The 13,508-nt window shown below is 42.6% G+C and overlaps 1 protein-coding gene across 5 annotated transcripts in view; it reads right to left on the bottom strand.

The window, feature by feature from the left end:
- EHBP1L1 (EH domain binding protein 1 like 1) overlaps positions 1 to 13,508 on the bottom strand; it is a 135,434-nt gene that overhangs the window by 37,070 nt on the left and 84,856 nt on the right. For 4 of the 5 annotated variants that reach the window (XM_088442521.1, XM_088442523.1, XM_088442522.1 and 1 more), the window contains 3 exons: positions 9,404 to 13,343; positions 6,824 to 6,969; positions 27 to 75 (listed from right to left, as the gene is read on the bottom strand). In XM_088442521.1, the coding sequence (XP_088298647.1) occupies positions 27 to 75; positions 6,824 to 6,969; positions 9,404 to 13,343 (4,135 nt within the window). The remainder of the gene's footprint in view (positions 1 to 26; positions 76 to 6,823; positions 6,970 to 9,403; positions 13,344 to 13,508) is intronic. The other variant, XM_088442525.1, reaches the window with a different exon arrangement.

Genomic DNA, 13,508 nt, shown 5'->3' with positions numbered 1-13,508 from the left:
GTTTCAATAGATAGGGAGAAACATACCTTTTTGTTATTTTCCTTTACATTTAGTGGGTCCAAGACCTCATAGTTACTGGAAGAGATTGAAGGATATATTAAGAAAATGGACCAGCATAGTCCACATACCCAAAACGTACAGCCGCTAATATTGGGCTCTTTAATCTGATGTGTCACAATGTATGTTTCAGAAAGTCTTATCTTCAATCATATCTATGTTTTCCAGTCCTTGTTCTTCTTGTATTTCCTGTCTGACCATATTGTCTCTTTGGGCGGTATTCAATTGTTTTTGCATTACGGATTTCCCGCCTAAAGTGACAGGAGATCGCGGGACGTTATTCAATTGATGCCCATTTTGCTGGGCGATTGCGAAAAGTGCTGTTTGGGCGCCCAAAATAGCATAATATGCAGATACTACACTTCTTCTTGACTTTGAAAAATAAATGTATGGCTAAAATATGCTTAATTAATGAGATTATATATGTGAAAACACTTAACTTCAGAGGTGAATCCATAATCTGCCAACCAGAAATTGCTAGCTAGTGCTGGCAACTAGCATCATCATCAACAGCATGTACAGTACTTGCACTCTCAGCCACCCTCAATAGGTACGGTTACTGACAGGCATATACAGTATGTTCCACAATTATGCCAACATGCTCTTATTGTATTCAGCCTATGTTAGACTGCCCCAGCTCTACATGGGCAAGTGTCAGATGCTAGCAGATCTGTGTAAGCATATATATGAGTGCTGTTTATTTTTTGGGCATGCCCTAAAGCAATTTACGTGTTTTATGCTACACAAATTGGAGAAACTCATCATCATGCTCTTAGGGTCGAATTCAATTAGCCCCGATAAAAAAATGTGTTACCGCATGTTAAATTAACGCGCATATCACCCAGTAACGTCACCCTTGTATGCTTAATGCGCAATTCAATAGGAAAAGGCTTATTCCGGCGTTCACACGGTAATTCCTGCTAGTAATATCCAGGTTAAGTGTGGGTGAAAATGGGGAAATCAGCCTGTACACACCAAAAAATGCTAACTAATATTGGATAACAGTTTAGAAGTCTGTTAGTGGCCAAAAGCAGAGTATTTGGGGTTCTTAAAATGAGTAAAATGGCTTTTATATGGATTTTTCAAAAGCAGTGAAAAAAAGTATAGAAAGCAAGTGTTTTTCTGCAAACTAAATGTTCTAGATAAAAATACCTGTAAGAAGATATTTGTGAAGTTTTAAGACACTTTAAAAATGTGTTAAAAGAACACCTGTAATTCCCACTGGCAAGCTTAAAAACACCTGTCCCATCCATACAGCACCCCTTATACCGGTTCTACATTTTGTAATCCATTATTCTGCATTTTGCAGAATTTTACCCCAAAAATGACATAATTATTGGCCAAATTCAGCTAATTAAAAACTTCTAAGTGCCTAATTAGTCATTAGGGAGGGTGGCCCAGTGGTTCTGAACCAATACCCCACAACTGCACCTTAAAATAGGGATTTTCCCCAACTTTCACCTGCTCAGGGGGTCGCAAAAAAAGTTGCATTAAATCCTATGGAGAATTAATTTAACAATTAATTTAATTTAAATTAACAGGCTAATTTACGAGGCTAATTGAATAGCACAAAATTTGTGTCACCCGTAAAAAGTCACATTTACACTCGTAAATGTATTATCGTCTCTAATTGAATTTGGCACTTTATCTACTAAAAAGAAAACCAACAGAGCTAGTAAGAAGAAAACCAGCAGATAAATGAAGAGGAATAGTCACAACCAAATACAGATATACAGAGGATCACAAAAGACTACTATTGTATCTGACACGCACGCAGGGCCATAATTAGGGTGGTGTGACATGTGCTATGGCAGAGGGTACCGCATGACAGGGGGCACTGTACGGCAGGGCCGGATTAAGGTCTGTGTGGGCCCCTGGGCAACAAACATGTTGGGGCCCCTATTAAATATGGACGAAATGGGGGTATGCACAATGGGAACTGTATTGCTCGTAAGCGGTACATTGACAAACAGCGATAAGCTAAGCTTAGCGCTGTTTGTTAAATACTGAAAGGAGGATATTTAGCGAGTGACATAACCCCTTTAGCACTGTCTCCCCAGAGAAATCAAACTTCAAGCACACACAAGAAAAAAAAACACACAATATAAACCCACAGGGAAAAAAGCACACATATATACGGGTAGGCACCCACATGAAATATTACTCATCAGTTGTACAATCTTATCCACATTACACCACACATAATGCCCCTGATTCACATTACACCACATAGTACTAGTGCCCCTTATCATGTTATGACACACAGTAGTGTCCCTCTTACACAATGCCCACAGTCAGGGCCGCCATCATGGGGGGACTGTCGGGCCTGCAGTCCCGGGCACGGACACCTAGCAGAAAGGGGGGGGCCCGCTCCTACCGCACCTCCCCCCCCCTCCCCCCTGTAGTTTGTGGCATATTTTTTTTACGAAGAGCAGCACCAGCGCTGCTGCTTTCTCCGTCACGCATATTAAGCCGGCGGGCACTAGGACCCGCCGCGGCTCTAACACCCTGTGACTCTGGCTCCAGCAACATGCGTAGGCGGCGTGTCACTTCCCGGGGGCCGGGACTCAGCAGAGGAGACTGCACAGGCACAGTAGCCGGTAAGTTTGAACGCGCTGCTGCACCTGTGAAAGGAGGGGGAAGGCTGGACACATTGGGAAGCTGGCTGGATACACATAAGGGGAGGCCTGGCTGATTGCACATAAGGGGGGGATGGGCTGGGCACACATAAGGGGGGGTCCTGGCTGGATACACATAAGGGGGATGGGCTGGACACACATAATGGGGAGGCCTGGCTGAATGCACATAAGGGGGGATTGGCTGAATGAACATAAGGGGGGATGGGCTGGACGCACATAAGGGGGGGATGGACTGGACGCACATAAGGGGGAGGCCTGGCTGATTGCACATAAGGGGGGTCCTGGCTGGATACACATAAGGGGAGGATGGGCTGGCTTGATATTTTTTGACCAAATGCTTTTCTTGTAGGAATAAGGTAGCAGAAGAAAGGGGGGCCACCCGAGTATTGCCCCCAGTAGTAGTGTCCCCTATAATGAAGCCGCTTGCACACAAAAAAACCCAAACTATTACTTACCTTAAGCCCCGCTCCCGCTGCCGCCTGGTCTGCCAGGCTGCTCTTCTGAACTATGGGAGAGACGTCATGACGTCTCTCCCATAGTGTACTGCGGGATCCGGTAGCTGGAGATCAGGAGTGAGCTCCAGCTTCCGGCTCCGGTCATCGCTATGGGGCGGGAGTCGGGCGGGTGCCCGGTGAATAGAGGCAGAATTGGTTCCGTCTCCCGTTCCAACCCACTTTAACCCCGGTGGGTGTGGTGGTCCTTAATATGTGGGGGCCCAAGGACGACCTCCCCTGTCGCCCCACCGTTAATCCGGCCCTGCTGTTCAGGCCTGTCAATTTCTTGCTTATAATCGTTCTCACTTGTAGCTTCCTCTTCTTTTATCCTCGGCATCTCCTGGCCTCACCTATCTCCTCCCAGGCAGACTCCCCCTCCATCTTCAAAATCCAGGGAAAATTTAAAACTGGAATAATGGATCCTTGCACAAGTCCAACTCTGTTAGTATTATACCAATTAGATTTGGCCCCTTAGTGTTCACCACAAATTCTTGTGTATATTTAAAGGGGGTGCAGCCTTTTGACAACAGTAAAACCTAAAACGCCAAAGAAGAAAAGAGCGTTGTCCTGTTTGGCGCACTAATTAATAAAATGTAACCTTTATTAAATACAATTAAAATATGTAAGCTAAATCAGTGAGATATTAAAAACAATGGTGAGTGTATAAAAAGGTGAATAAAGTGATTGACCCACTGTAAGTTTATTTGTTGTTGTGTACATTAGCAGCATCTGTTTTATATTGGGTGTTGAATCCAGTTCAATAATAATATGTTAATATATTACACCCAATAAAGACTGTTATTCATACAAGAGCTGTCTATATTACACATTACATACTGTTGTGGCAGATTTTCCTCCAGCAATTTTATTAATATAGTGTCATATGTGAAACACCTTATGCATATTAATCTGGTTATCTGAGCAGAGAAGAACAATCTGATATAATAAATCAGTATACTGTGTTTTAAAAGTATTTGTAATCTACCAAATAGCTTCTGGTAAATCAGCAGTTGATTACTGCCACAAAACAGTGTTATGTATCATAACACTGCAATCATTGAGCTCTTGTGGGCAGGTTAGTAGTCATAATTGTTTATTAATCTCATTCAGAGACATTGTAACTCTCTCTATGTGGTTTATGGACTGCCCCTGTTCCTAGATAGAGCTAGTTACAAAGCATTAACAGTGTTTCTGCCTTTGCTGATACTTGTGAATGTGATATATCAAGTTCCTCCTCCATCTTGCCACCTCCCCAAGCATCTTCAGTCACATCCTCTCTTTGGGCTCTATTTATTAACATTATTTTTACTAAAATAAAGTGAAAAAAGGTGTTTTCACACCCTTTAGAGTAGAATTTGTAAAGTTCTACTCCAAGCCCTAATTATCACTTATTTTTAGTAAGCAGATTGCATTTCCCATAATTGTAATGGGAAATGTGATCTGGCCAAAGTTACTAAAAATAAATTGTGAAAAAATACCGGGGATAGCCCTGTGATAATAAAGTGGCGTTATCCAGGGTCTTTGCCAGTTACCGGACTCCTGCTCTGCTCTAACGGGCAGAGCAGTGCCCGGAGCCAGCCCTAGTGATCAGCTGTTTGGTCTAAACAGACCACACGCTGATCTCTGATAAAAATAATAAAAATTGTAAAAAAAAATAACTTACCTGAGTCCAGGGACCGGTGATCGAAGCTCCGGTGATGTCTCCCCTCCGGTCAGCTGGTCTCCCATCCTGCACTGGGGCACGGTCGTCACCTGTCCGGGTCCCAGTGCATGATGGAATGTCAGCTGACCGGAGCCACGGAGGACATCACCGGAGCACCGATCACCGGAGGTAAGTGTAATTAGGGAAGGGGGGTCATGGGGGTGTGGTCACGATCACGGGTAGCAGGACTTAGCGTCAGGGGTGGGCCTTAGTGGTGGCTGGTCGGCGCATGCGCGGGCACTTGTCACAGTATTTTTTGCGAAAATACCGTTATAAGGCTGCGGAGGGGATTATCGCAAGCTCTGTCCCTGCAAGGGATTTTTAGTAAATCCCTGAGATATTGCCTGAATTCGCAATGCGAATTCAGTCGGTAATACCACACTACAATCTGCATTCAAAATGTGGATTGTAGTAAATAGAGCCCTTTATAACACACAAAGCTATCTACCCTACAATTTCTGATGGCAGCCCTGAACACAGCTACCAATTCCCGACCCAGGTGTTACCCAGGTGTTATCGGCACACCTCGAGTACATACATGCAGGGTACATACACGGATCTCCCCGCCACTGATATTTGCTGCAAGTAGCGCTCTTTTCTATACCTTCAGTCGGTGATCTACACTGCCAGCTCCAGGCTTGTGCACGGCTATTCTAATGGACAAATCCTGCTACAGTTGCAGCCTCACCAGCGCTCTACTACCTCTACAGCTGCTGAGTTATACTGTAGTTGGCAATGACACCTGGATAACGGTGGTACAGCGGGATCCGTACTATATCACTATTCGGGACAAATTAGGTTTGTCATGGCCCTTACCCATGAGGCCACGCCTATTTTTGGGGTGCACGTCTTACATCCCTATTTGAAAAATTGTGGGGAGCCAATGCTCTATCTGGCCCAGGGCACCAAAAAGTCTAGTTACGGCTCTGCACCCACACATACAAAAAAACGTACTTACAACCCAACCAACTTTCATTTCAGATTTAGGTAAAATACTAGAAGGAGGACTAGCAGACAATATCCTCAGCCAAGAAGAATTCCAATCCCTACAAACCAAACAGCTATAAATCTCCCAATTTAACTTTTTATCTAAATTACATAAATATATCACCTACCGACATGGAAGACCCATTGCATCAGGTATATGAAAACCTTTCATAATATATTTACACAATACAACTTGCTCCACGCCAACAAATGGATAAACATAATTTGTAGGTTTACTAGGATGAGAACACTGTGTGGTACAAATACAGATGACACATATAAATGCGCCTTCGGCATATGTAGGAAAAGACATGCAAAAAAACCTTGCGTCCGTATGTCGGATGCATCTTGCAATACAAAAAGAGTAGTACGTATGCCAGGCTACCAGCGTGTGCAGAAAAGGCAAGCATTAACGCACGCCTTAGTACCTAATGCACAAGAGGTATTATGCTATTTGTACACAACCTAATAATGTAAAAAAAAAATACATTGTTTTGTTGTCTACAAATAGGGTAATGCTATGAGATACAAAAAAAAAATGTCCTAAAAAAAAGCATAAGTCATATTTACCTATGAGATGGGAATCATGTTTTCTCCAGCAATCTGCATGGATATGGCCAGTAATGCAAACAGAAGTCTGATTAACTGATCTTATATAGCCATGATGCTGATGAAGGGAGCACAGTGGAGTTAAATCCGCAAACAGCCATCCAGTAGTGTCTAGTTAGTGCTGCTGACAAGTCAGCATTATAATTGCGCAGCAGACCACTAGCATCCACAAGAGATACACCCCCTGTCAGATGTATCTGCGTCTCCGTCCACTTGTAATTGTTCACAATAATGACAACACACAATTAGAGACTGAACTCTGCATACTGTACACTTGCCACCCTCTTGCCCCCAAGTACCACCTCTCCAGTTGAAGAAGTACAAAACCCTCTTACATGCTTTCAGGGTGGAAGTGATGAAGTATAGCACAAAAAGCCAGTCCATTCCTCCAGGATGTTGTGAAGTTATTTACACGCACACCACGGTACCCTGAGATCACATCCTGACACCAGCGCAGAAGGGAATCAGTGCTGAGTGCTCCCTGCAAGGATACAAATGACTATTATATACATCGAAGAAACATTTGTGCATACAAAATACAAAAGCAGAAACTGAAAATTATTAGTACCAAAATACTAATAATATAGCAAGCCACATATTAATCATAGATCATACTACTAATATCCCAACAAAGGATCTGCAGCTCAGCAGTTACCAGAACAGCCACAGATAGCCCCAATGCTACATGCACATTATAAGTCTGAGGGTAGTAGGTTTAATGTGCAGGATTGTAGCAGGATAGAAATGTTCTGCATGTATCTGTCAGAAAAAGCTATATTCTGAGGCTCTCTACTCTAGGATTAGGATGAGGAGCGACCATTTATGCATTACATAGCACCATGGAGGAACTGACACTTTGCAACCTATATAGTGAAAGATGAAGAAATAGCTGGTATGTAGATCTGGAACAGGAGACAGCAGAAATCCTAACATACTACATGGTTAGGTAACAAGGCTCAGTACTGGAGGCAGTTTATAGAAGCTCTATAGATCCTTGATGTGATCTGCAATGTTACTTGCACCTTACTGCTTCTTGTTAAAGGAAAACTGAATGCACAGGAGTCAGGACAGTGGTTCCCAAACTGTGTGCCGTGGCACCCTGGGGTGCCGGGACACTTGCAGGGGTGCCTCAGGTTGGTGGTCCAGCATCAAATTATCTATGGTCAATGTAATGTAAATATGTGGACAATCAGAAGCACAAACCTGTCCCCCACTACATAACTGACCCTAAGGATGACAGGTAAGCAGTTTACTTCACTTTACTACATCACTATATTTTTTTCTGAATCTCTCAATAACAAACCTAAACTTAGGGGTGCCATGAAAACAATGCTGATACTCTAGGGTGCCGTGATTCAAAAAAGTTTGGGAACCACTGGCCTAGGATGTAGGGGACAGATAGAGCCGCTTCAGCTACTGTGGCCTACACTGTTAGAGGTTGTAATTAGTGGTAAATATTTTAACAAAATAAAAGAAGCTACCCATACACTGTAGGCGCATAACAAGAGCCAACGCGGCACACTAAAATTATGGCAGCCATTGACAACAAGAAGGAGGCTCTAGAGGAATATGTTCAGAACTGTTGAGTTACAGTATGTACTGTGCTAAGAATAGTAGAGAATGCAGCCAAGTTGTGAGCTAAAATGTAGAGACTGTAGCAAGACTGAGCAAGATGCATTCTTCTTAATGTTCTTATGTGGTGGAATAATTTATGGTAGAGGGCATGGGGTGGGGGTGCAGTTAAGCATTAGAGCAAGAAGCACAGAACACAGGATAGCGCTACATAAAAGCAGACATGACCAAATGAACTTGAAGCAAGAGAGTAAAACAATATTGTAATGATCTTGCCAATAGCATGGGGAGAGGGACTGACATTGGAGGCAATGGCTGACATTCTGCAGTTACGGTATGGAACACAGAGGGACACAATGCTATGGTATTGTATAATTGTAGTGTCAACAGCTACTGGCAGTAATATGAAACTAATGGACTCAAGCAAAGTTATTCCTAAACTTTGAACAGTCTCCCCCTCAAGTCAATAACTTTGAGCATTACTATATTCCAGCTTCCCAGAACTCAGAACAATGTTGCTATACAAATATATGGTTTAAAGGAGAATTCCAGGTAAAGAACTCTCTCTCCAATAAAACATTCTATCTAGTAAAATCATAGGGGTCCATGATGAGGAACACACAGTGTGCAAGGAACTGACCCCTAATGGCCATTATGCTGGTACTATACCTAACTGTTCTAGGCTGATATCTGGGAGGAATATTAAAATGAACTGAGACCACTGGCAGAGCTGAGATCAGCTGCTGAGAGAACCAGCACCAGCTGTCCTGCCACCTCCATCTGCAACCTTCACTTGACACAATTAACTTTGGTTGGGGAAAAGTATATATTTATTGATGGTGTTCCCCTTTACTGCAGCCACACAGGTCCCCACGGACTGTGTGAGGAGTGAGAGCACTTCATTGTAAAGCAAGCTCTTTATGATTTTCATAAAAAGGTTAATGTGCAGTATTTTCTTATCATACATGAGCTTATACAGTCCTTGCAAGTACTGAAGTGATACTGCCAAAATGTCTGATTATACAGCGACTGATGACACCAACTGTCAATTATATCAACACACGTAATGGGAGATTAGTTTAGCAATGTGCAGTTATGCAATGTTATATACATGATGCTGGAATTATTGTAGAAAAATGCTTTTCATTTATAAAAATATATATAAAGTCTGTCAGCCTTCTGCTTCCTCTGTTATCCCTCCAACTGCAGAGTGCCAGCACGGTTACTGCTACAACCCCCATTTCTGCAGAACATCACTCTCCCTCCCCTAGCAGAGGATTACAATACTGGACACATCCCATGCAGAGTGTCTCTTCCTCTTCTGGTCGCAGACTGTCACATACCTCCCCTACTTGCCCTGTGCTCTCGCTCAGTCTCTTCTTTTCTGCGCTCTTCTGTTGTCCAATGGTCTGAGATAGGGGAATAGAAAAACTGCACTCTGCTAACATGTGTTCAGCCCCTGATAATCTATTACTTAAAGGGTAGGTAGGGGTGGGGTCACTGTGGGAGAAAGGAAGATCAAACTCTTGGTGTAAAGGTTGTAGTGCTGCCTCTTGCTCCACTACTCTCTCCAGCACATTCTCGCTATCTTCCCCTCCACGTTCTTCCTGCCTTTGTTCTGTATCCACCATCTGCGTTTCCTGTTGCACTCCATTTTTTGGCACGCTTGTGTTCATTAGTAGTCTGTTTGCTTCAGTAACATCCAACTCTCCTTGCCATATATTGTCATTGTGTGCTCTCTCTTCAGTTATGGCTACATTCCCTTGTTCTCTTTCGGCTGTTTGTCCTGCCACATTAATCTCCTGTTCTGATATAAGCGAGGGTTCCTGTATTTCATCTTCCCCATATACATGTACTGTACCTTGGGCTATGTTTATTTCCTGTGCTGTACTGTGTGTGTAACTTGTTGTGGATAGAGAACTTATTATTTCCTTCTTCTCTTCCTGCGCTCTCTTTTCTTTTATAGGCACTCCTTCTTGTAAATCTGTGTTTCCCTGTGCTCTCTCAATCACAGCTACCGGTGACACTCTTTCTGCCTTATGTATGTTTTCTTCTGGCTTTCTTGCTGTGTCATGCACATTTTCTCTCTCCACTTCCTCACCTGATTTGTCTTGCACTCCATCATTGAATATATATGTAGCATCTTCAACTACCTCATTCTTATTTATTCCAAATTCAAATATAGGTTTTGTCTCTTTCAGTCTAGTCAGCTCTTCATCTCCTCTATCCACTACTTTGTGTATTTCCCCAGCTAGAACCTCAGCCACGTTGTCTTCTGACCCACCTCTTGGCTCATCGATTCCCTCCTTTGCTTCCTGCCCATCTATGTTTTTCACTACTCCTTCATTTATGCATAATGAAGCCTCTTCCTTATCTTCCTCATTTTCACTTAATGCTCTAAAATAAATATCTGTCATCACCAGACATTGCTCATTTATCCCATGCGTTTTACCTTCTACCATATATTTTTTATCTATTGACCCTTCAACATGAGCTGCTTCCTCAGGCTGTTTTTCATTTGCCCACAGGCTTGCCAATTGCACCCTATTTTCTTGATCCACTGGCTTTCCAAGTCTGTCTGCTTCTTCATCCAGCCTATCCACTGTCTCTTTCAAACTATCCGGATCAACTGCCTCTTTAGCTATAATGTCTTCCTCTGTCCAAAGATATGTATTTACCACCCTATTTTCTTGATCTATTGGCTTTTTATTTGTAGCTCTTTTATCATTCAGCCTCTCATTTGTCCAAGGACATGTATCTTCAACCCTGTGTTGATCCATTACCTCTTCAGCTTTAGCTGCTATCTCAAGCAGTCTCTCCGTTTTCCAAAGACTGGTCTCTTCCAGTCTATCTGTTGGTTCAGTTCTATTCGCTTCCTCTGGCAATTTCTTGTATTTTGTATTCTCAACTCTGTGCTCTTCATCTGCTGCCTTTCCAATTGTAGCTGCTTCCTCATCCAGCTTCTCCATGGCCAAAAGACTAATCTCTTTCACCTCATCTTTATCTGCTGCTTCTTCAGGTTTTTGATCATCCTCAAGGAAATGCTCATTTATACAAAGAGGTGTCTTTTCCCCTGTCACTTCAAGATCTGCTGCATTTCTAACTGTAGCTGTCTCCTCATCAAGCCTCTGAATAGAAAACAGATGTGTCTTTTTCACCATCTCTTGATCCACTGCCTCTTCAGCTCCAGCTGCTCCTTCTTCCATGCTGTTATTTGGCCAATGGTATTCCTCACCACGTTTATCTTCCAGTGTCTCCTGCAGGCCCTGATCTTCCCAAAATGCCTTCTCTTGTAATGTCTCTGGCTCATTAACCTTGTTTACCTCTGTGATGATAACTCCTTGAATGTCTCCCCCCTTCTGTACTAATTTCTTATCCATTACTGATATATCATGCTCTCCTATGTCTGCTATGTCGTGTGTCTCATTAATGTCACTATCCTCCTCTCCTACCTGTTGTACCCCACTATCACAAAGAGTCGCACTATCTAATACAGCTAAAAATAATTCCTCCATTGCCTTGTTTGCACGTCCCTCTGTATCCTCTGTCCCAAACACATTCTGCTTCTCAACCTCATATATATTCTCCTCTATTTTACTTTCCCCCTCACAAACTCCTCCTTTTTTATCTTGCAATAAATCATGCGCAATGTCACTGTCTGTCTCCTGCCCTCTGTCATCCGTAGTCACTACAGTGTCTTGCAGTCTCTTGTCTCTAAGTGTTGTTATGTGCAGTCTATCATCTATCCATGCTGTTTTCTCTTCTACCATTTGAGGTTCACTCACTCTATTTTCAGTCTCTTGGATTCTTCTTTCCTTCTGTATGGTCTTCCAAGCCTTTGCCGCTGCATCTGGACTTCCCTCGACTTCTTCTGCTTTATCTGTATTATTTTTGTCTACTGATGTTTCTTGCAGTGTGTTTTCTACTACAATCATTGGTTGTTGTACTTTCTCTTGCATAGCTGTAATCCTCTGTGTATGCTCTGTCTCAGAGACTGTCTCATCTACTGTAACCTTCCTTTTATCTGCCCTCTCCTGATCTTGTAGGCATAGTTCCTCTTGTACTTTGTGCTTTATATTATGTTTATTGCTGTCTATCTCTTCCCCTCTGCCTCTAGCTGCTGTATCTGTAGTAACTGTTGTGTCTTGCAATGTCTCATATTTAGTAACTGCTGAATCTTGCAGTCTCTCATCTATCAGAATAGTCTTTTTTCCTACCCTCTCTGGTTGGCACACTGTATTTTCCAATTGTTCTACAGTCTTGTGTATTGTGTGTTCCCACTGCATAGTCTCTTTAGTCCTAGTTGTTGTTTCTCGATCTCTCTGACCTATTTTCTCTTGCATGGAATTAGACTCACTTTTATCCTCAGATGTCTCCTGTACCCCTTGATCTATGGCATTCTCTATGCTTTGCACACTATCTATCTCCTGTACATTTTGTTCTGCCTGTGCTGCAAATTCATTTATAACTTCTGTCTCAAACAATCTTTGTTCTGTGACTTTTAGTTCTGTAATATCTCCAGTCTCTTGAACTTGTAGATTTGGTGATATGAGATGTATGGTGATATCTGCTGTAGCTATCTTCTCATCTGCATTACTTACAGCCTCTTCTGGCAGATCTGGTTCCTGTACTATCTCCTGTGTAATGTGATCCCTCCCGTAAGCTCTTGCTATGTCCTCTGAATTGCTTGCCTGAGGTGAATTGTGTATGTCACATATTATTATCATGCTGTCAGCTGACTTGCATGCTTTTTCTTGTTCTTCCTTTGTTTCTAGATGTTGTGGTGCTGAGCTGCCTGCAGTCTCATCAGAGCTCTGCTCTGCCTTGGTTAATGTCTCAGGGAATAATACTTCTTTACTAAAACTTATATTTTGTGTCATCTCTATTTTCTGCATATCATTTGCCCTAAATCCTATATTTGATGCCTGCACAATTTCAGGGACTGCCTCCATTGTTTTTGTCACTACCTGTTGTACCTGCTCATTTATATTGTCTGCCTTTGCCCTATTTGGAATAATTGGTACTTGAGTTGTCTTGAGCTGAGTTTCATCTCCTGCCGCTACCGTATGCTGTACAGTGCCCTTTGCCAGATCTCTCTTCTTTCTTGCTCCAATCTCTGGAAAGTCTACTGTCTCAGATTGTAGACATCCTACTGCCCGCAAACTTTCCCTGCTCTCCCTATACCCATCCCTGGGGGCTGACTCAGGCTGTTCCGTGGCATTCTCATTGAGAAGTGGCTTATGGTCAGTGCTGACCTCCCGAGTCTTCCATACCTCGTTAGACCTAATGAGAGAGATAAAAAATAACTCAAGGACTTCTGCAGCACTGTAATCAAATATTAAGTGACTTTATAACATTGTGTGCAAGTTTTCTTTTCCCAATTTCAATATGTAGATTTTTTTTTTCCAGGTTTAACTGTTATTTAGTAACTTCTTTCTTTAACAATTC

The sequence above is a fragment of the Taudactylus pleione genome, unplaced genomic scaffold, assembly GCF_031769625.1.
Source record: "Taudactylus pleione unplaced genomic scaffold, aTauple2 ptg000313l, whole genome shotgun sequence".
NCBI lineage: Eukaryota > Metazoa > Chordata > Amphibia > Anura > Myobatrachidae > Taudactylus > Taudactylus pleione.
Note: the sequence above shows the minus strand (reverse complement) of the source record. Positions and strands in the feature narration are given on the sequence as shown.